The 22,949-nt window shown below is 52.5% G+C and overlaps 1 protein-coding gene and 1 long non-coding RNA gene across 2 annotated transcripts in view; both read left to right on the forward strand.

Annotated features, from left to right (window-relative positions):
• LASP1 (LIM and SH3 protein 1) overlaps positions 1 to 9,853 on the forward strand; it is a 34,854-nt gene extending 25,001 nt beyond the window's left edge. The window contains exons 5-7 of the mRNA XM_004608721.2: positions 4,316 to 4,457; positions 4,664 to 4,764; positions 7,318 to 9,853. Of these exons, the coding sequence (XP_004608778.1) occupies positions 4,316 to 4,457; positions 4,664 to 4,764; positions 7,318 to 7,491 (417 nt within the window). The 3' untranslated portion in view covers positions 7,492 to 9,853. The remainder of the gene's footprint in view (positions 1 to 4,315; positions 4,458 to 4,663; positions 4,765 to 7,317) is intronic.
• Positions 9,854 to 13,796: 3,943 nt separating this feature from the next.
• On the forward strand, positions 13,797 to 22,105 carry LOC129403385 (uncharacterized). Its single transcript, XR_008629166.1, has 3 exons — positions 13,797 to 14,017; positions 14,625 to 19,493; positions 19,760 to 22,105. It is a non-coding gene; the product is annotated as an uncharacterized LOC129403385 (long non-coding RNA).
• Positions 22,106 to 22,949: the final 844 nt, after the last annotated feature.

The following is a 22,949-nucleotide window of genomic DNA, read 5'->3' on the forward strand; positions in this document are numbered from 1 at the left end:
GGGCTCACTCCTGGCTGGGCTTGGGGGACTGTATGGGGTGCTGGGGTGGGCCACGTGCTAGGGAGGCACCTCCCTGCTGGACCATGGCTCCAACCCTGTTCTGTATCTTTGGCCTCGTGCTGGTCCGCGCTTTCATCTCCGGAGAATGCACACAGTGGATCCTGGAGAGTTCCTGGAACTGTGCTTGGTGCCTGTGTGCAGGGTGGGGTCGAACACTCAGCTTCCTGCTTTCGAGGAAGGTTTCTTTCTCTCTTTTTTTTTTTTGCAGAGGGTGTACACCTAATGGTGCTCAGGGGTTACTCCTGACTCAGTGCTCAGGAATCACCCCTGGCATTGCTCAGGGAACCATATGGCATGCCGGGGATTGAACCTGGGTCTGCCACATGCAAGGCAAGCGCCCTAATCGATGTACTCTCTCTCTGGCGCTTTTGCCACTGGAAACTATTACTATTGTTACAGATAATAATAGAAATATTATTCTATTTCTGTACTGGGGCTTGAGCCCAGGCACTCACACACATGCAAGACAAATGCTCTTCTCCTGGGCTCCCTCCGCAGAAACCACAGAGCGATTTGAACCGTATTCGGGGTCATTGTCACAGGACCCTCCACTCCGTAGGAGTGGTGGGTGAAAGGTGATGTTAGAGCTCCACCTTTGGATCCTCCTGCACTGGCACCAGTGACTGAGCCATCTCCAGAGGTCAAACCATCTCGCACGGAGGCAAAGATTTAGACTCTGTGACTTGGCCAGCTGTGCTGGAGCCAGTCCACGCACGGACCAGTGTGGGGAACCACAGGTCCACCCCCCAGGTTTATGGAACTGCTATTTCGTGGACCAGTGTGCAGGACAGGTGTTGACCGGTGGCTGTAGACAGGTTGAAGAACACTGGCTTAGAGCACCTGCCTCCAAACCGACATCAGGAGTTCCATTCACGCCCCTGGAGGGACATACCCATAGCCTAAGGGTTTCCCACACACAGTTTTTATTTATGTATTTATTTTGGCTACCTTTGGCAGTGCTCCAGGCTTTCTCCTGACTCTGTGCTCAGGGATCCCTCCTTCGAGGGTTCAGGGGATGAAACCTGAGTCGCCATGTGCAAGGCGAGTGCTCTCCCTGCTGGACTATCGCTTCCGTCCCTCTAGTTGTAATTTTAACTTGCGTTTCTCCACTTACGAATGAAGTCGAGCCCAGATCTCCGTTTGATATGTGAACCCGTGTTTAGGACCGTATTCTGACTTACCCCCCCACCCTCCTGGGCCTCGGTTTCCTCATCTGTAAAATGGGGATGATAAAGAAACCTTGTTACGGTGCAAGAAGGAAATGAGTGGGGCTGTGGGCGGGCGCCATTATAAAAATAGACGCTGGCCGATGAGTTGCTCGTTCCAAACCAGATGACCTTCTTTACTGGGAAGTGCACCACGTGGGAGCGGCGTGTGTCGCCCGATTCTGCCTTGGAGGAGGGGCCCAGAGCACTGCACATGACTGCTAGGGCTGTATCTGCCCCAGCGTTGGACAGACCCCTCACAGGGGCCTCCTGAGGCTCTGCTGCCGGGGTCCACCAGGGCCACTCTGTGGTGCTGGGGCGGGGCCCTTAGTGTCAGGGATGGAACTCGGGTCCTTGTGAATGTACAGCTGTATAGCAACCCCCCCCCCCCCACACACACACAGACACACAGACACACACACACACAGACACACACACACAGACACAGACACACACACACACACACACACACACACACACACACACACACACACACCCTCTCCACACACAACTTGAGCTTTCCCCACCAGGGCAGTTTTTGTTTGTTTGTTTGTTTGTTTGTTTGTTTGTTTGCAAGGGCTCACCAGGTTACAAAGTTCTTTTTGAGTGAGTTTCAGGCATACAGTATCCCAACACCAATCCCTTCACCAGTTCCCTCAGTTTCCCTTGGCCCCCAGCCTGCCTCTCTGGCAGACGAAATTCCTTTTTCCCTTTTAGGCACTGTGGTGGGTTGCAACACTGTTCCTGAAAGGGTGTCATGCGCATCACTTTACCTCCTTTCAGCACCCAGTTCTCGCCCAAAGGCACCACTTTCCCCTAGCATTGTCGGAGTGGTCCCTTCCCTGTCCTGCCCCCGAGTCCCCACTGTGGCCAGCTTCCTGCAAAGGACCGGTGTTTGGGCAGTTACTCAGCTGGGGCGCTGCTGACATTTCTTTTTCTTTCTCTTTTTTTTCTTGTTTTTGGCTACACCTGGCAGTGCTCAGGGCTCACTCCTGGCTCTGCACTCGGGATCACTCTGGCAGGACTCGGGGCCAGATGGGATGCCGCGTGGGATCGGCCGCGTGCAGGGCAGACATCCTGCCCCTGCTGGTGTCTGGGCCTGCGCGCCTCTCTGAGGGGCTGTGTGAGGCTGTGAGTGCTGTGTGACGCTGTGAGTGCTAGCAGGCGGCCCCTGGAGAAGGGGCTGGTGTTCAGGCCACCCCAGACTCCACCACCTGCCCGGCTCGCTCTCTGCTCTGGTTTGCTCCGGGCCTTGGCGCCGCTCAACAGATGAGGAAACCAAGGCCCAGTGGGAAGAGCCAGGGTCAGGCACGGGTGGGGGGGAGGGGTGTCCTGCCCCTTGGCTGGGACCCAGGCTCCACCTCCTCTCCAGGCTCTCTGTCACTGGCCCATCCAGAGAAGGACATTGCCCCCGCCCCCACCCCCAGGCGCTGTTGCTCCAGGGTGGCCGGGCTTGGGGCTGGGCCCCTTGGCAGCAGACCGCAAACAGGAAGCTGGTCATTCCTGCCCCACAGACGTCAGCGGGCAGGTGGCTTAGGGGCACAGAGGCCCTGCCCCCTCTACCCACCCGTGTGTGGGGGCTGCCAGGGAGAGTCGCCTGCACCCGAGCCTCAGGAGTCTGGGGACGTCCCTCTGGGGACCCATCTGCAGGGGAGAGGGGGGCTGCAGTCAGGTCTGAGGACTTGAGGTCGGTTGGGAGCCGCACCCCTCGGGGAGACCCCTCTCCCCCTGTCCCGCCCTCCTGGGCTCTTTGCCCGTAGACGCTCCAGATGTTTCCAGCAGCTGACTCGGGCCCTACTACGACACCCCACGGCTCCGTGCAAACTCAGTCTCCCTGTGAAATAGATGCTGGGGTACCCTCTTGCTGTGGCCCCCAGGGCAGCAGGTGGCCAGAGGGGACCCTGTCATCCTCCACCCCCTTTTCTTTCACTGGGGGAATCTCTGGGCAGGAAGCTGGAGAGGGGGAGGGGGCAGCAAGTGGGCCCTTCGGAGCCGCCCGGGGCCTGCTTGCCCAGGACAGGCCGTTTCTTGGAGTGTCCTGGGGGTGAGGGGTGCTTTGCCACTGTCCCACTTCCTCGCCAACCCCAGGTCAGCCCAGCCCAGCGTGCCTGGAGTTCTGAACCATTCATTGGCCTGAGCACCTTCTGAAGTTGCAGCCCCACTTGGTCTTCAGGATGGGGTGTGGGCAGTGTGCCCCTGAGATTTTTTTTCTTGGGTTTTAGGCCACACCTGGTGGTGTTCAGGGGTTATTCCTGGCTCAGGAATCACTCCTGGTGGTGTTCAGGGGACCCTCTGGGATGCTGGGGATCGAAGCCCAGTTGGCCGGGTGCAAGGCAGTGCCCTCCCCACTGTGCTTTGCTCTGGCCCCTCACCCTACCTTCTGCTGTCTGTGTCCTCCCCTGGGCCTGCTCCTGGCCTCTTTCTGTCCATTTTTAGAACCTGCCCTGCGGGTGGGGGGACCCCGTTTCCAAGATCCACACACCCTGTGGGGCTAAGCCAGCTTTTGTGTCCTGAGTGTGCGGGTCCTCGGCGGGACTCCCTGGGCTCTGGCGCCTGGAGACGGGGCCCGCAGGAGACAGACGCTCCTGACCGTTGGACCCTGGGAGCTGGAACCTGCATTTTCTCAGTCGTCTTCCACCTCCCTGCTTGCCTTGCGTGGTCCTTTCTCCTCTGCTCCTCGGGGCTGGAATTTATCCCCCTGGAGCTCTGGCCGAGCACCTGGCCTGGAGCCCAGCGCTTGGTAGGAGCTTCATAAATGGGACTTCCTACTTCTGACCCAGCCGAAGCCACAGTAGCAGCCCCTGGGGGTTCTGGGATGCAGGGAAGCTGGTGCCAGGCGCAGGAAACGACAGTCCCCAGCGTTCGGCTGCTGCTTCTGCAGACCGGGATGTCTGTCCCTTGTGCCTGCCAATTGCGCCACAGGGGGAGGAGCCTTCGTCCCGCCTCCTCCGCAAGGCTTGGTCCCTCACGCCAGGAGCACCGCGGTCCCCACCCCACGGAGCCCTGGTTCTCGACTCACATGGGTGGGCCGTGTGCTCTGCCTCCTGCAGATCAAATACCACGAGGAGTTTGAGAAGAGCCGCATGGGCCCCAGTGTGGGCGACGGCCTGGAGCCCGAGCGCAGAGACGCCCAGGACGGCGGCAGCTACCGGCGGCCACAGGAGCAGCACCACATCCCGGCCAGCGCCCCGGGTGAGCCGGGGGTGTTGGGGCACCCGGGGTCCCATCCTGAGTGCCTGGGGATAGAACCCGGGTTCTGGGCAGGGGGACGTCGCTGTGGCTGTGGAATATACACCACAGTGGGGGTTCCCGTGGTTCTGAGAAGCTGGGGCGTCGGGGAGTGGGGGGCATGGGGGGCTGGGTCTGAGCTGACCGTTCCGTGCTCCTGTCCCCCCCAGTCTACCCACAGCCCCAGCAGCAGCCCGTGGCCCAGTCCTACGGCTACAAGGAGCCGGCGGCCCCGGTCTCCATACAGCGCAGTGCCCCAGGCGGGGGCGGGGTGAGTACCCCGGCGGGGTAGGGGCTGGGGGGGACTGGGCAGTTACAGCACTTGCCCTATGTGTGTGAGGCTGTGGTGGGCTTCATCCTGGAGGTCTCAGGCTCTGACCCCAGCTCTGTGGCCCTCTCCGCTGTTGACTGGGGTGTAGACAGGCCACTCTTGCCATGAGTTCCTGGGAGCCCAAGGTGCCCCTGAGTGCCTCAGGGACCCCCGATCTGGGTGCCACCCCCTGGCCATTCTGGTTGGCGGCTCTGCATTTCTCTCAGCCTCCCCATGGCTCTGCTTTCCGTCTTGAGACGGTCCCTGAGGGTGACTGTCCTGTGACCCCCAGCTGCTCACTACAGGCAGGGCAGTCGCTTGGTGTGGGGGGGTCACCACGGGGGACACTGAGCAGCTCATCAGCTCTGCTGGGTAGGTGAGGGGGTGGGGCGGCCGTGTGTCCCATGCCTCAGCCCCGATCCTCATCCCCTGACTCCGAGGTGCCAGGGGCCGGCTCCCACAGTGCCCAGTGCTCGGGCAGGACGGGGCCTGGCATGGCCTGGCACACGGGGCTGCAGGCTCCGACTCGCCAGGACGGGCGCCTCCGTGGGCGGCCTGCGCGGGTTCCTGGAGTGTGGGGCTCCCGGCAGGCGGCCTGGAAGCCTTGCCCAACACGGATTCATCCTGACAAAAGCCCTTTCTCCCCTCGGAGAATGTTCCAGCAGGAGACAAGCAGGACTGGGTAGTCGTGAGGTCAGAGGGGGTGAGCACTGGGGCCTTTTTAATTTTTTTCTTTGGTTTTTGGGCCACGCCTGGAGGTGCTCAGGGATTATTCCTAGGTCTGTGCTCAGAGGAGTACATGTGGTACTGGGGATTAAACTTATGTCAGCTGTGTGCAAGGCAAGAGCCCTACCCACTGTGCTATCTTTTTCAACCTCAGCCGAGAGCCTTGATAAGAGGAAGCAGTGAGTCAGGCCAGGGCAGCTGGTGCAAGGGACCTGAGGCAGGATAACTCGGGGATGACCCTGTGCCACAGGCCCAGGTGATGGGGAGTGGGTCCTTTGTGATCCCTGGCCCTCTCCACAGTGACAGGCTCCACTTGGAGCTCTTAAGATCATTTTGGTGTGTGCCGACCTGCACCAGCAGCTTCGTCAGTGGCCCCTGGTGGCCCCTGAACACCATCACGAGTGGCCTGGACCTGAGTCTGCCGGAGCATCCCCTAATCAAACCATCAAGAGCCAGGGAGACAATTCACAGAATTGGGGTCTGTGTCAGGGTCCATCTCCCGCACCAGAGGGTCCCCCAACATCTCTGGGAGCACTGCCGGGTGTGCCCCCCAAGCACGAGAGTTTATAGAGAGGTAAGATGGCACTGGCCGAGGTGTTGAAAAGGGGCAGCGGAAGTCGAGGGCAGGCGGGACGTGCTGGGAGGCTGTTGCCAGCTGCAGGCGTGCAGAGACCTGAGCTTGGGGGCAGAGTCCGTGACTCGAGGTTGAGTTCACCTGGGGGTTGATGAAACTGGTTGCTGTTGCTGGAAAGAAAAAGTTGGGGGTAGGGGTGACGGTTTGCTGGGCTGAGCCCCTGCTTTCCAGGCAGGAGGCCTGAGTTTCATCCCCACCCCTGGCACCACATGGACCCCTAGCAATGCTGGGAGCACTATGCCTGCAGTAGAATAACCTCCATACACTGCCAGGTGTGACCCCACCAAAAAAAAAACAAAAAGAAAAAAAAAGAGGGCTGGAGCGATAGCACAGCGGGTAGGGCGTTTGCCTTTCACACGGCCGACCTGGGTTCAATTCCCAGCATCCCATATGGTCCCCTGAGCACTGCCAAGAGTAATTCCTGAGTGCGGAGCCAGAAGTAACCCCTGTGCATCGCCAGGTGTGACCCAAAAAGCAAAAAAAAAAAAAAAAAAAAAAAGAGCATGATACTCTTTCAGTAACAGTACTACAAACCACTGAGCCTCAGAGAAGGATGGAGAGAGAGAGGGCAAAGTGTCTGCCCGAGAGGCCAGCTTCTGGGGCAGGAGGGAAGCTAGAAGGGAAGAGAAAGTCATGGAAGTGCTGAAGGGGATGGAATCTTTTTTTTTTTTCTCTGGTGGGGTTGGGGGGGCACATCAGGCAGTGCTCAGGGCTTACTCCTGGCTCTGCCCTCAGGAATCACACCTGGCAGAGCTCGGGGGACCCTGTGGGATGCCAGGGATCGAATCCGGCTTGGCCCTGTGCCAGGCAAACGCCCTCCCCGCTGTACTATCCTATGGTGCTGGAGTCGTTGGGTTTTTTTTTTTTTTTTGGCTTTTTGGGTCACACTGAGCAATGCTCCGGGGTTACTCCTGGCTCTGCACTCAGGAATTACTCCTGGTGGTGCTCTGGGGACCATATGGGATGCTGGGGATTGAACCCGGGTTGGCCGTGTGTAAGGCAAACGCCCTACCCGCTGTGCTATCTCTCCAGCTCCCTGGAGCTGGAGTCTTGAGGTGGCAACATGTCCATGCCTCGGCTCTGCCCAGGGCACAGTCAGGGAAGGTGGGTAGGCGGCTGGGGGTCCCCGGCTGACTGTGCCCCCCGCCCCGCAGAAGCGGTACCGCGCCGTGTACGACTACAGCGCTGCCGACGAGGACGAGGTCTCCTTCCAGGATGGGGACACCATCGTGAACGTGCAGCAGATCGACGACGGCTGGATGTACGGGACGGTGGAGCGCACGGGCGACACCGGGATGCTGCCGGCCAACTACGTGGAGGCCATCTGAGCACCCAGACATCTCCAGCACCTTCCAGAGCATTCCATGCCTCCATTACCCCCCGTGTCTCTGCTTTCCCAAACCCGAGACAGCATCTCTCCTCCCCGCTCCTCGGCTCCCCTGGCTGCCGAGGCTCCTTCCTCTGCCAGGTCCCGTCCGCCCCTTGCTTCTCTCTCTGGCTGGAGCAGGGGCGCGTCTCTCTGCGGGAGGCCGGGCCCTTGGGGCTGGTCTGGAATGAGATATCCCCGGGGTACCTGCCTCAGCTTTCTCTCCTGCCCCCTCATGCCCTCCTGCCCACTTCTCGCACATGGAACATTCCAGAGCTGGGTGAGCCCAGATGCCCAGAACCCCCAGACATTCCTCAGCATGGGACCCCACCTGCCCTGGGCACAGGCTGGGTCCCACTCTTAGGCAGGGCCCAGTGAGGAGGGCTTTGCCCTGGGGTGCATTTTCCCTCTCCATGTCCCTTTCACACTGTGATTTTTAACCCCCCCGACTTGGTTGGGGGGGACCCCCCAGGGGTGGAGGATGAACAGCTGCAGACACAGAAAGGGGTGTTTGTTCCCACCGCCCTTTTTCTCACCCCACCTCCGTCTCCCCCCCACCCCTCCCACCTCCAAATCTCCAGGGACCCAGATTGGCCTTCTTGGCTGGAAGCGGGGGTCCTGAGAGGCGGGTGGGTGGCAAGGAAGCCTCGGGCCTCTCGGCCTGCTCGGGGTCAGCTCCTCCTTGGTGGCCGGGCCCCCCAGTCCTCAGGGGAAGATGGCTCGTTCCTGCCAGCAGAGCCACACACGGGGCGCTCTCACCTCTAGGCCCTGGAGGGACGAGGGGTATGGGTGTGGGGGTTGGCCAGCTGGGGTGGGCAGAGGCCGGGAGCAGGCATCTGGGGCTACACGGTTGATCGCAGACTGCACCCCCACCCCAGTTTCCTCAAAACCCACAATGAGGGGAGACAGCCCTGATTTCCCTGGGGAAATGGCTTTCCCTGGGCCCCGCACAGGGTGCCCACCCGTCCTCCCCTGCCGCCCCCCCTTCCCGGGTGCTGGGCTGCACACGCGCAGGATGGATGTAGGGGCAGGAGATACTGATGGGGGAAGAAGGCTTTCCGGAAACAGCATTCTGTTCCCCCACCTTGTGTGCCCTGTCTCCAGAGACAGGGGACGGGCTTGTGTGTCTCCTACACAGAGGGGTGCTTTACTCTGGGCCCCACCCCTAAGCCCCCCGGAAGCAGAGGGAGGTCCCAGGGCTGCAGAACTGGAAGCACAGGCCCGGGGAGGTCGAGGGAAGCCGGTGCTATCTCAAGGCCCCCCTCCCCGAGGCAGCTGGGACCGCTCCGTCCTGGTTTCTCTCTGTTGCTCGTCCCCTGAGTCCTCGAGAGGGTCTGGGACTGCTGGTGGGATCACCTGGGAAGGAACCTCCAAATCGAGGGGGGGGGCTGTTAGACCTTCCTCCTTCCTGTAGCCCAGCTAAGGGGAGGGCTGGTGGAGCATTTTGTATTGGCATGTTCGTGGGAGGGGAATGCCTTCATTCATTCCATTTCCTCTTGATCTCAAAGCACAACATGGATTCAAGGTCAGAGAACACCTGGCTGGGGGCCCAGAGGGGTCCCCGGAAGTGGCCCTTGGTTCAGGGCTTCCTCTTCCTTCCCAAGCCAGACTCCCCACCACTGGAATCTTGCTGCGGGCCCTGTGCCCCTCCCACCCTCAAAAGGGGAGCTTTTCTGACACCTCCAGAGAGAGGAGGGACTGTCCCACTGGTGCTGAGGGGCCCTTGTTTCTTTCCAGAACCTTCTGTGGAAGGGCACAGACTCGGAGGGCCAGGCAAGTCCTCAGTCTTTACCTCCACATCACAGTGGTCTCCGTCCACCCTGGGAAGGAGACAGGTCCGAGCTAGAACGTGAGCCGGACTTCAGTGGACCAATAATAAATACAAGAAGTTGGACAGAGAAAGGGATTTCTCTCCACATCGCTTCCTGTTTTCCTCATGTCCCTCCAGGGAAAACTTTCCTGCTTCATTTCTGCCCTTTACCCCCCTCACACATGCACTTTGGCTCTCCCCTCTCCCCCATTTGTTTTTTTTTTTTAAGAGCTGGAAAAATTAAATAGAACACCCCAAAAACCTGTATTTAAAAAGAAATGACCATGTGAGCTTTGCCGCTGTCCGAACATTTCATCTGTGTTGCGCTACCGTCCGTCCGTTCATCTTTTCTATGGGGCGGGGTCTCCTCGGTCTGTTTTTGGTCCCCTCCCTTGTGGACTCGTGCTTGGGATCAAACCTTTCTGGCCTGTTATGACTCTGAACATTTATTTGACTTGGACCACAAGTGAATCTTTCTCCTGGTGACTCAAATAAAAGTATGATTTTTACCTGCGGACTTGGTTCTCTCTCTGGCTCTGAGGGTGTGGGTATGTATGTGAGTGAGAGTGTGTGTGTGTGTGTGTGTGTGTGTGTGTGGGGAGGGGGTGGGGGTGTCCTATATCCTGTGTCATTTGGTCTCCTAAGTCCTGTGCTCTGTGTGTATTTTGGAGGCATTGACTAATGTGTGCACGCTCGTGTGTGTGTGTGTGTGTGCACATGCTGCAGGGGACACTGGCCCTGTCTTCCTTAGAGCCTGCTGCCTTCTGGGTGCCAGTGTGCCAGTGGCTGGTTTGGAAGTGGGCGGCACAGCAGGTGGGAGGGTTTTTAGGGGAGCACTGGTACCTCCTAATGGAAAGTCCCCTCCCGCCTCTCCCTCCCTCCCTGCCCTCCCATGGTCACTGCCTGCACCTGGGCAGTTTACGGGTCTAATTCCTTCAGGCCCAGAGCCAGCTGCTCCAGGGGCCTTTGCTGGCAACCTGAGTGGGCAGGGCTGGGCTGTCTGTGACCCACCCATGGCCAAGTTCCTGCTCAGAGTACAGCTGTGTTGAGGGTGGAACAGGGATGAGGATCCAGCAGCCTTCATGATGCCTTATCGAAGGTCCTGAGGCCTGGAGAATAGGGCTCAACTGGCTGAGCTCCTGCTTCTCACACAGGAGTCCCTGGCACCATGTGGTGCCCGTCACCGTCAGGAGTGACTCCTGAGCACTGCTGGGTGTGGCTGAAACACTGGGGACAAAATGGGCTGGGTAGTGTGTATTTTCCTCCTTTGACTCTTGGTGAGTGAGAACCATTGCAGGGCCGGAGCGGTAGAACAGCAGGGAGAGTGTTTGACTTGCAGCCAACCCCAGGCTTGATCCCCAGCATCCTATGTGGTCCCCTGAGCACTGCCAGGGAATAATTACTAAGTGCAGAGCCACGAGTAACTCTGAGCATCGCCAGCTGTGATCCCAGAAACAAAACATAAAGAAATAATCACTGCAATGTTCCCGTTCCAGAAGGTCGCCTGGAGGCCCAGGAAGGCAGCGCTGGTGGAAGTCTTAGTACCCGCCTTGTGGCGCTGTCTTAGGTCTGCTGCTGGCTGCAGTGGCCTTCCTGCCCGTGCCCTTCCTGCCTCTCAGCATCTCCCCTGGGACCTGCTCTGCTCCAAGTGTCCTGGGCCTGGCCTCTGCCTGGAATGCCAGCAGCCTCCCGTCTCACTCTGCGGGGCTGGGGAGGACACAGCAGTAGAGAAGGGATCCAGGCCCCCCACCCCAGCCCCCTCTGCCATCAGCTGCCCCAGCAGTCATTGTAGTGGGGCCTCCCCTTCTTGGTGCGCGGGGTGGGGTGCGTGCTCTGGTTTCAGGACTGCCGTGGGTGCAGAGGGAAAGGGCTTCTCCCCCCAGTCTGAGCCTTTGTGCCGGGGAAGGGCGCGGTGAGGTGCATGCTGGGGCACCTGGAGGCGGCCGGTACCAGCAGTGCTGGGCGAGCTCGTGAGGAGATGGTGTCCCTGGCTCTGTCCTACGCTCACAGGCTGTCCCCGTTTGTCTGCAGAGTCCCTCTGGGGAGGCTCTATTATTCACCCCTGGAGTTTCCCTCAGGAAAGCAGGAAGCAATGTCAAGTGGAGGGGGCTTTAGGGCTGTTTTACAGGCAGGCAGCTGGGAAGGCGCATGCCAAGTCTCCCTGCCCGCAGAGAGCTGTGTGCTCGGCTCCCGGGGCCCAGGGACGCGTTTCCAGCCAGGACCAAGGGCTGGAGGAGGAGCCGTGGGTTTGCTTCCCCAGCAGAGCACTAAAGGAGCCTCCAGCACTAGGGAGTGAGACCCAAACAAAAATGGAAACAAAAACTAGAAGCGGTTTTGGGACTGGAGAGATAGTACAGCAGGTAAGATGCTTGTCTTGCTCATGACAAAGCCACTGTCAATCCCTGGCACCCCAAGTGGTTCCCTAAGCTGCTGGGAGCCCGAGTGCAGAGCCAGGAGTAAGCCCTGAGCACTGCTGGGTGTGGCCCCCTCAAGTAACAAAAAAGTCTAATTCCTGAGGAGGGGTGACTACCCCAAGTCCCTCTAAAGAACCACATAGAGGGAGCTGTGGATATTTGCCCTCGGATGAGTCATAGGGAAATGTTCTTAACATAGGAAAAAACGAATGTGATGAAAGAAAATTGAGCTGATATTTTTTGGGGTTTGTTTTTGTTTTGTGGCCATACTGGGCAGTGTTCAGGGGTTACTCCTGGCTCTGCACTCAGAAACCACTCCTGGCAGGCTTGGGGGACCATATGGGATGCTGAGGATCAAACCAGGTTGGCCAAGTATAAGGCCAATCCACCATACTATCTCTTAGCCTGCTCCTTAAAAATATGCTTGCTTCTACTCTTTCTTTCTTTCTTTCTTTCTTTCTTTCTTTCTTTCTTTCTTTCTTTCTTTCTTTCTTTCTTTCTTTCTTTCTTTCTTTCTTTCTTTCTTTCTTTCTTCTCTTCCTTCCTTCCTTCCTTCCTTCTTTCTTTCTCCTTTTTTTTTTTTTTTTTTGCTTTTTGGGTCACACCCGGCAATGCACAGGGGTTACTCCTGGCTCTGCACTCAGGAATTACTCCTGGTGGTGCTCAGGGGACCATATGGGATGTTGGGAATCGAACCCAGGTCAGCCGAGTGCAAGGCAAACACCCTACCTGCTCTGTGCTATTGCTTTAGCCCCCCTTCCTTCCTTCCTTCCTTCCTTCCTTCCTTCCTTCCTTCCTTCCTTCCTTCCTTCCTTCCTTCCTTCCTTCCTTCCTTCCTTCCTTCCTTCCTTCCTTCCTTCTTTCTTTCTTTCTTTCTTTCTTTCTTTCTTTCTTTCTTTCTTTCTTTCTTTCTTTCTTTCTTTCTTTCTTTCTTTCTTTCTTTCTTTCTTTCTTTCTTTCCTTCTCTTTCTGTCTTTCCTTCCTTCCTTCTTACCTTATTTCTTTTTTTCCTTCCTTCCCTCCTTCCTTCCTTCCTACCTTATTTCCTTCCTTTCTTCCTTATTTTCTTATTTCCTTCCTTCCTTCCTTCCTTCCTTCCATTTTTCCTTTCTTTTCCTTTCTTTCCTTTTTTTTGCCATACCCAGAAGCGTACCTGACTTATTAAAAAATAAGCGTACCTATTTTTTAATACCAGGTATTAAAAGCATACCATATTCATTGGCCCTGATCTGGTTTTTCTTTTTCAGAGGCTTGGGGAAATGGATCCTGGGCTTCCTATATGCAAAGCACATGCTCCAGCCTTTTGAACCATCTCCCTCCTCCCTTCCCTGTTCTTTCTCTATAAAAGCTGCTTTCTGGGGGCAGAGAGAGAGAGAGTGCATGGCACTAATCGCTGGCGCCACACAGGGTCCTGAGCACAGAGCTGCTGGGTGTGGCCCCAAAACCAAAGGTACTTATTTGGACGAGGCAAATAAGTGGGTCACTTTGAGACCACCATGGAGTAGATGAATCCACGTGAGCGCAAGCTAAGCTTGACAGCGCAGGGCGCGTGGGCACTCACAGGGGGCAGCAGCCAGATCTGGGGTGGTCCCCGCCGCTCCCAGCCAACCACTACGCGGTCCTGCCTGTCTGGGCACCTCGTCTGGGACATCTTGCAGGGAGGCTGAAAGCCTCACCATCACACGACAGGTGTGAGCGCCACCCCCGCCCCCCAGGTACCTTTCTTTCGCTCTCCTGGCCAGAAGACACCCCAAGGTGACCTTTCTAACTCGCTGAGGGCCCACCCATTCTCACCCACGAGATAAGGGAAAAAGAGGAAAGAGGATCAGGGTCTCCTCCCGCGCCCCCATCCTGCGGGCTCCAGAGTGGGACCCGGTTCCCGGGGCGGGGGCGGTAACCTGGAGCCTCTCCGGATCTGCCCGGTCTAATTCGGGCAGTTCCCTGGTTACCCCTTGGGGCTCAGTGATTGGCTGGCTGCGGGCTGAGGGCGGGATGGAGGTACCCGCTCGTCCCGGGTGGGGGAGGGGAGGGGCGGCGGGGCGCGGGCCGGGAGGGGCGAGGGAGCCATTGCTCGGCGCCGACTCTCCCTGCCCGGAACCCCGAGGCCGCGGGGCCCAGGACTCCGCGATGCTGGATATTTTCATCCTCATGTTCTTTGCCATCATAGGGCTGGTGGTCCTGTCCTACATTATCTATCTGCTCTAGGGGCGCCGGCGGCCGAGGATGGAGCCGACTGGCCCCGCAGCCCGCCTGCTGACGCATCGGTAGATTTTTTTTTTTAAATCATTATTATTATTTTTGCTTCTGGTCGGTCATTCCTTCGGGTTTGGATGGAAAACCTGCATGAGAAGGGAGCTTGTTTTGCTCAAGCCGCCCTGAGGGAGCATGGCTCAGACCCCCTCCGAAAAGCAGCCTCCACCCCCCACTTCTCTCTGAGACCTCATTGGGAAGAATGATTGGCAAGGCGGTGAGCCGGACCCCGCAAAGGCGCAGGCTTCCAGCGGGCGTGGGGGGAGGCCGTGCGTGGCGGGAGGAAGGGGCCCCTCCGTGCTTCCGAGCCAGGCGCTCGCTCTCCAAGTTGCTCTGGTTTTTCCGAGCGGGGACTAAAGGTGAAGCGCGTCTTTCTAGGCCAGCCGAGGGGGTTGTAATTATGCTCGCATAATTGCATGAATTCATCAGTGACTCACTCCCACTTGAGAGAGCGCAGAGTGGCATTTCCTTGGGTCTGGCCGGAGCGCGCCTTTCTTTCCCAGCATGGGGCTTGGGGGTGCGCAGAGAAGCTTCTAGTGCTCGCCTTTGTCCACGGCCCCGGGAGCTGGCACCTTCGCACCGCGCCCGGTCTGAGTCGCCCTCGCTCTGGGTTTCCCACAGCTCCTGGTTTCCCGTCCAGCAGAGGCCTCGGCACCCCGGCTGTCCCGCGGACCTCTTCCAGAACCTTCGCGATGTTCGCCTCTGTCAAGTAGGAGACCGTCTGAGCTGGCACCAGGGTGCAGGGACGGGAGGACTGCGTGCTTGCATTTTGAGCTGAGGACACACAAAGCTGAAATGTAGACTCACTCCAGTGTCTACATGTGCTCCCTGCCCTGGGGGGCTCAATGGGCCAGAGGTTCTGTTTCCTCCTTTCTCCTCACGAGCGAGCGGGGTTTCCCTGTCAGATCAAGGCTGTCTTCCTCTGCCGAGTCACTGTATCACTGCATCACTCTGAATCTTACAATCTGGGGTCGTGTGGTTCCCCTATCTCACTCTCTAGCTGTAGAAACTTCAGTTTGAGTTTTGAAGCTTTGCCCTATCTTGCCTTCGTGTATGTTCCAGCTTATTATCTTGAAGACGCAAAGTAATTTCATTGTCCTCATTCTTCACCTAACTGAATTACAAATCACTGAAATAAGATGGCTATACTTATTTTGTTACTTGGGGAATATCTTTGTTTTACCCCCAAATGAATGGGCTTTTTTTTTTTTAAAGATATTGTCAAATGTTTTTTTCTGGGAGAGAGAACCAAACTTTCAGCATATTTCTCTGACCAATTAGGTAGGGAAAAAAACATATTTGGAAGTCCAAAGTAGAATTAGGCCCCAAATCTTTGGTATTCTTTTGTAAAGTTCCTCATAATTGTTCTACATTTCATTTTCACTTCTAACTTAGAAACAAACTAGGAGAAAGATTAACTTAATAGCTTTTAATCCATAGCAATGATAAATTTCCACATTAAATAATTGGGCTTGGGGCTGGAGAGACAGTGCAGTGGGTAGGCCATTTGTCGTGTACGCAGCCAACCTGGGTTCAATCTCCAACATTCCGGAGCACTGCCAGGAATAAATCCTAAGTGCAGAGGCAGGCGTTACCCCTGAGCATCACCAGGTATGGCCCAATCCCCTCCCCATCCCCAATAAAACTGGGCTGGAGAGATAGTGCAGGGGGTTAAGACTTCCCTTGCATGCAATCTTTAATCCCCATCCCTGCATACGGTTCCCCAGCAGGGCCAGAAGTAATCCCTGACCACAGAGCAGCCCCTGAACACTGCCATGTATAGCTCCAAGTCTCCCCTGCCCCTCCCCAATTAAAAAGACATAAAGTTGCAGTAGCATAATATAGGCCATACATAAAATGTAAAACTTGGATTTAGAAACTCTTGCCAACTAAAAGGGAAAAGGGGTGGGAGAGAGAGAAAAACAAAAGTGTCTGTTATAGAGACAGGCTTGTGGGGGGGTGTGAAAGGGAAACTGGGGTCATTGGTGACTGGGAACATACTGGTAAAGGGATGGGTGTTGGAACATTGTATGAGTGAAACTCAATCATGAACAACTTTGTAACTGTATTTCAAGGTAGTTCAGTGAAAATTAAAAATAATAAAAACTCTCACCAAGAAACAAAACTACAGCTCTCATTGGGTGTGTAGTTCAGGGGTGAGCACATGCCTCATTTTCATGGGTTTAATCTCCAGCACTGCAAGAATAACACTGCTCGGGGCTGGAGCTATAGCACAGTGGGTAGGTGTTTGCTTGCATGCAGCCGACCCGGGTTGGATTCCCAGCATCCCATGTGGTCCTCTGAGCACCGCCAGGAGTAATTCTTGAGTGCAGAGCCAGGAGTAACCCCTGTGCATCATCGGGTGTGACCCAAAAAAGAAAAGAAAGAAAAAACACAAAGAATAACACTGCTCTAGAACTTTGTCTTGACAGTGAATTATGCGACCTTCAATAAGCATTTGACTTTCAGAACTTTTGTTTATTCTGACAAATGAAAGAGTTGAACTAGAGAATTGCTAATGTTCCTTTCTATTGAAAATCTCTAATTCTAGGGGCTGGTAAGTTGGTACAGTAGTAAGGAGCTCACCTCACCACGGTCCATTCAGGTTCCAACCAAGATTCCACATAAGGTCTCTGATCCCCGCCTGGAGTGATCCCTGAGCACAGAACCAGGAGTAAGACCTGAGTTCTGCTGGGTGTGGGCTATAACAAACAAAAATTCTAGAGGCAAGAGAGATTTCTCAAAGGGCTGAGTGCATGCTGTACATGAAGGAGGCCCAAGTGTAGCCCCTGAGCATTGTCAGGTATAGCCCCCAAACCAAAAAATAAATAAAAAATAATTCTGTGGGCCAGCAAGAGATAAGTACAGGGGTTTAGGAGTACCACCAGAAGTGATTCCCAAGTAAGTAAATAAATCTCACAATTGTTTGTCTTTTCTGCTCTTCCCATCATCATCATCACATTGATCATCGAATTTCTCGAGTGGTCTCAGTAATGTCTCCATTTGTCCTAACCCTGAGATTTTAGAAGCTTCTATTTACTCGTCCTTTCCAATGGTGCCGCATTGCTCTTCCCAATCTGACAAGATTCAACCACAAAACTTGTTTGGTGTCAATAACTACATTGGGAGGAGAAAATGTTCATGTAAAAACACATTGATCGCATAGTTTACTTATGCTGTTTAGGAACTTGGGCTCTAGCATTGAACCATCCAGCCCAGACGGCTGATTTCTGCTGGGAATGGTTCCCAGGTCCCCGTACATATAGTAAAAAGATTATATAACAGTATAATAGTGCATGGTGGCATATAACAAAAGAGAAGTAATTTGGAAGATTAATGGAAGAAGCATGGTTCTGGACATTTAGGAGTGATCCCTAGTTTCTATAGAGGCCTCGATGCAACATTTACCATTGAAATGTTCTTCTGACTTTCTGACTTAGTTCTATGTTTCCAGTTAAAAATTCCTATATCAAGTTTTTCTTGGGCTGGAGATAGTATAGCGGGGAGGGTGTTTGTCTTGTTCGCACTTGACCCAGATTCAACCCCATGCATCCTATATGGTTCCCTGAGCACTGCCAGAGTAATTCCTAAGTATCAGAGCCAGGAGTAACCCCTGAGCATCACCAGGTATGCCCCCAACTACGAAAAAAAAAAAGATAAGCGCAAGACAGATACTGCTTCCTCAGCATCCTGTATGGTCCCCGAGCACTGCCAGGAGTGATCCCTGAGTACAAAGCCAGGAGTAACCCCTGAGCATTGCCAAGTGGTGACCCCCTGCAAAAAAAAAAAAAAAAGAAAGAAAGACAGATACTACTGTGGATAAGTCACTTCCTTTGCATGAGGTGGACCCAGGTTCAAGCCCAAGAATACTCTATGGTCCCCCTGAGTCCCACCAGGAGTGATCCCTGAATGAGCATTTCTCAGGACTGAGAAATAAGCCCTGAGCACCATTGGGTGTGGCCCCAAACCCAAAATAATAAAAAATTTTAAAAGATAAGTTAAACCATCTAATACAAACTCTTCTCAAGGGATATAAAGCATCCAAATTTTCTGAGTTTGAAACATCACATGAAATGATTTGTGAGATTTCAGGACATCTGTTTGCCTTTATTTCGTTTTTGGGGCCACACCCGGTAATGCTCAGGGGTTACTACTCCTGGCTCTGCATTCAGGAGGTTGAACCTGGGTTGGCTATTTGCAGGGCAAACACCCTATCTGCTGTACTCCAGTCTCACATCTGCTTGCTTTTAAAGGGTATTGGCATATTCTAACCATTTGAAAGTCCTAACAGTATTTTAAACTATCACTATCACTATCATCCCGTTAATCCTCGATTTGCTCGAGCGAGCCCAGTAATGTCTCCATTCGTTCATCCTAGCCCTGAGATTTTAGCAGCCTCTCTTTACTCATCCTTCCTAACAGTGCCGCGTTAGAGGTTTTTTCAGGGTCAGGAGAACGAGACCCATCATTGTTACTGTATTTGACATATGAATATGCTACAGGGAGCTTGCCAGGCTCTCCTGTGTGGGCAGGAAAACTCTCGGTAGCTTGCCAGATTCTCCGAGAGAGAACTAGTCTGTAAGATGTATATATATGTAATTGAGAGCTTGGTTTTATAGTCTCTGGATGTTGGCCGTTGATGGGGCAGTTTCTGGGTGTGACTGCCTAGCTACTGGAAAATGGGGGATCTGGGTAGAAGAGGCCCAGTCCTGATCCGAGCAGACTTGGAGATCTCATCCCCGGGTCCTATATACCTGAGTTCCTCTGCCGGTTCCTTCATGCATAAGGCTTGTCTAAATGTGTGGTGAGGGGCCTTGAGCATGGCTGTGGCTGGGTTCCGGAGGTCTTTGGTTGCCAGGGTGGGGAGGGAAACTCAACCCATCCCTCCGAGGGGCCCCAGTGAAGACAGCCAGGTCAAAAGCAACGGGAATCTCTCTTTTTTTTTTTTCTTTTTGGGTCACACCCAGCGATGCTCAGGGGTTACTCCTGGTTCTGCACTCAGAAATTACTCCTGGCAGTGCTCGGGGGACCATATGGGATGCCGGGGATCGAACCCGGGTCGGCCGCGTGCAAGGCAAACGCCCTACCCGATGTGCTATCGCTCCGGCCCCAACGGGAATCTCTTTTAATAAAACATTTGACACTGTAGCACTGTAGCACTGTCGTCCCGTCCCGTTTGTTCATCAATTTGCTCGAGCAGTCACCAGTAATGTCCCCATTGTGAGACTTGTTGTTACTGAGTTTGGAATTTCATTTTATTTTTATTTTTATTTATTTATATTTATTTATTTTTTTTTGCTTTTTGGGTCACACCTGGCGATGCATAGGGGTTACTCCTGGCTCTGCACTCAGGAACTACTCCTGGCGGTGCTCAGGGGACCATATGGGATGCTGGGAATCGAACCCGGGTCGGCCACATGCAAGGCAAACGCCCTACCCGCTGTGCTATTGCTCCAGCCCCAAGAGTTTGGAATTTCAAATACACCACAGGTAGCTTGACAGGCTCTGCTGTGTGGGCGGGATATTCTCGGTAGCTTGCTGGGCTCTGATAGGGATGAAGGAATCGAACCTGGGTCAGCCACGTTCAAGGCAAATGCCCTACCTGCTGTGCTGTCGCTCCAGCCCAAATCACTTAAACAGTAGGAAATTATTATAAATGACATATTTTGGTTTTATCATATTAAATATTTACTCAGCCTAGAATGGTGTTTTCTAAGTCAGTTTCGCTACAACCTGGTTTATTATTTTTTGGACAGGAGCAGCTTCCATTAATCCAGTGATGCTAAGCACATCAGTGTGAGTGTAACCACCAGGCTCAGGACCACTAGGATCATGCAGGTGGTATTGGTGGGTATGTGTGGGTATGGTGTCAGGGATTGAACTCAACACCTCAAACACTGTTAGGCATGTATTGTATTACTTGAGTCATATCTCTAGCTTCACCCCCATCATAAAAATTTTTGTTTTGTTTTGTTTTTGGGTCACACCCAACAATACTCATGGGTTACTCCTGGCTCTGCACTCAATAATTACTCTTTGCAGTGCTTGGAGGACACTATGGGATGCACCGGGTCAGATGCATGCAAGGCAAGCTCCTTACTTGTTGTACTATCTCTCCAATCTAACTCCATTAAAATTTTAAAAATTTTGGGGAGACAACATCTGACATTTCTCAGGGGCCACTCTGGCTCATGCGGTGTCACAGACTGAACATGGTATTCTGCATGCAGAACAGGTGTTCAGTCTTTTGAGCTATCTTTCCAGCCCTTCCCATGTTATTTTTTGTTTTATTTATGCATTTAATTGTGTTTGGGGGCCATACAAGCTGATGTTCAGGGGATATTCCTGGATTTGTGCAAAGGAGTGACTGTTGGAGGTGCTCTGGTACTATCTGCGCTTACCTAGGACTGAACCAGCATTAGGTAACAACTGGCATTGCTCAGAAATTACTCATGGAGGTGCTCAAGGGACCATATGGGATGCTGGGGATCAAATCCTGCTGTGAGCAAGGCAAATGCTCTTGTCCCAAGGCAAGCACCTTAACCCTTGTCCTAACTCTCAGCAACCCCCCACCCCGGCCCCGCACACTCCTCCATCAATTTTAAACAAAAATAAAACCAGTGCTGAAGAAACAGTTCAAAGGGTGGAAGCAGATGATTTTTATGTTGGAGCCCAAGATTTGATGCTCAGCACCACATAGTTCCTGATTAACCTCTAAGCAGAGTAGCCTCTGAGCACTGCTGGGCGTGACCAAAAAGACAAAGCAAAGTCACAGATTAGGAGGAAATGGGGGACATGAGAGGTAGCTCAGCAGTTAGAGCACATGTTTCACATGCAGGAGGGCAGGGTTTCAACTTCCAGAACCACAAAACAAAACACAAGGGGCTGGAGAGATAATTTAGGGGCTAAAACACCAAAACCAATATAAAAGTTTCCTTCATAAGAAATAAAACAAAGGAATCACACATCCAGTGACTTGCATGAGAAACTGAACAAAGTAGAAATATTCTTCTTTTATTAAATATATAACATAAAACTTAGCAAATATTAAATATTTAGGCATCAAAGACATTTTTCCATAAATAAAACACTTAAAATAACAATGCATATTATTTTAGGTTTGTGCATCTTTAAGAAACCAGTGGTCTTAGAATATAAATATATACGTATACATTTATACATTTATACATTTTTAAATTTTAAAAGCCTTTCAAGGGTTAATTTTTAACTCTCTACTAGAGAAACTTTCTGGAATTATATATTTGCTTTCTTGATAGGAAAATAAAGGTGTTCTTAGTCCACTGGCACCTTTTTTAACCTGCAGACGACTATCCTGTAGAAGTCTCTTAGGTCATTTCCCCCATCTTAAACGTGTCTCAGTAAACCAAGGGGTATATCCTCTAGCCTGATTTCTTAGAGGCTTCACAGTCTCCTGATTGTGAAACTGGTAAAGTCACACTACTAATTAGGTGTTCAATAACAAAGAGGTTTCTTCAGCAGCTTTGTGTATTTACTCTTCAAAATATTTGGCATAAAAATCTATAATCATACAGCTGAATACTGTTTTAAAGAGCTTAACTCTTAAGTAATAATCGCAGGGAGAGGTTAGTTTTTTTTTAATTGACATATGATGGTTCTTTGTGTTGTGCCCTGTTATGGATACCGCTTGCTTGCTCTAATTTCCAAAGAAGATAATTATCCTTGTAATAAAATCTTTATTACAGAAGAACTGGAAGCATGAACTAAGTCATCAGAGGACCAAACAGTGTGAAAAAGGGGCCTCCTGTTCATGCCAGGGAAGGCAGCAAGTTGAAGCAATGTCTTGAACTTCCTGAATGCTTGAACTGCTTCACAAGTAGAGTCATTTACTGTCTGCACCAGGAACAAGATAAAGTTGAGGGGTCGGAAGGGCATGAGAAGGAATTGTCAAAAGAAGTGTTGAAATGAGATGTTTTTGTTTCATATAAGGCAGAATTTTTCTGCAAGATACAAATGTTTTAGTTTCTAAGAAAAATAATGTCATTAATTTACTAGTAATATTGTATTAAGTTTATATGTAATATGTATTCTTAGAAACAAGAATAAAAAAGAAATATAATGATTATGTATTGTTGAGTTTTCTTTCTAGTAGAAATAAAAACCTTATGGTTAGGGATGTGGCTCATGCCTAGCATGTGTTAAGGCTTGGGTTTGATCTTAGCAACACAAAATGGATTGCTAAATTGAAGATATTGTAAATTTGGACTCAAGGTTATTTTTATCTATTAACAATTGAAAGAAGAAGTGTACCAGTTTACATTTTATTTGTAAGAATATATTTATCTACTGTCCCCAAAAATGAATAAAAATTTTTATAAGGGCCACACCCAGCAGAGCTTGGAGGGCTCAAGCCACTAATCTCTAGTGGCTCTGGGGGACACCAAAACAATACCCTGTGATTCTCATGGGTTATTGTAGTTCTGGGGAATTAGTTCAGCGTTATATATGGTGGGTATGTGCTTTACTTTTTCAGCTATCTCCCTGATCCATTAATCAGATTTTTTTTTTTTTTGCAGGGGGGTTGGGGCCACACATGGTAGTGCTCAGGGCTCCATGCTCAGAGATCACTCCTGGCAGGGCATGAAGACGATATGAGGTACCAGGGATTGAATCTGGGTAAGCAACATGCAAGGCGAGCAATTTACCTGTTGTACTATCACTCTAGCCCCACAGATTTTTGTTTTTGCATTCCAAATTGCTGGGAAAGATCAGAAAATAATTTCACAATTACCTAGAATAGTGAAACAATGTGAATTAAAAAAAATGTAGAAAAGCAGACATGTTAGTTCAGGTATACAATGAGATTTAAAATCCAAATAAAAACTAAATTATGCTTCTTTTATAAACTTGCTGAAAATAAAGTTGTGGAGATCTGGAAAAGTTAAGAAATGGAATAAATTAATAATG

Source organism: Sorex araneus, chromosome 3, assembly GCF_027595985.1.
Source record: "Sorex araneus isolate mSorAra2 chromosome 3, mSorAra2.pri, whole genome shotgun sequence".
Classification (NCBI taxonomy): domain Eukaryota; kingdom Metazoa; phylum Chordata; class Mammalia; order Eulipotyphla; family Soricidae; genus Sorex; species Sorex araneus.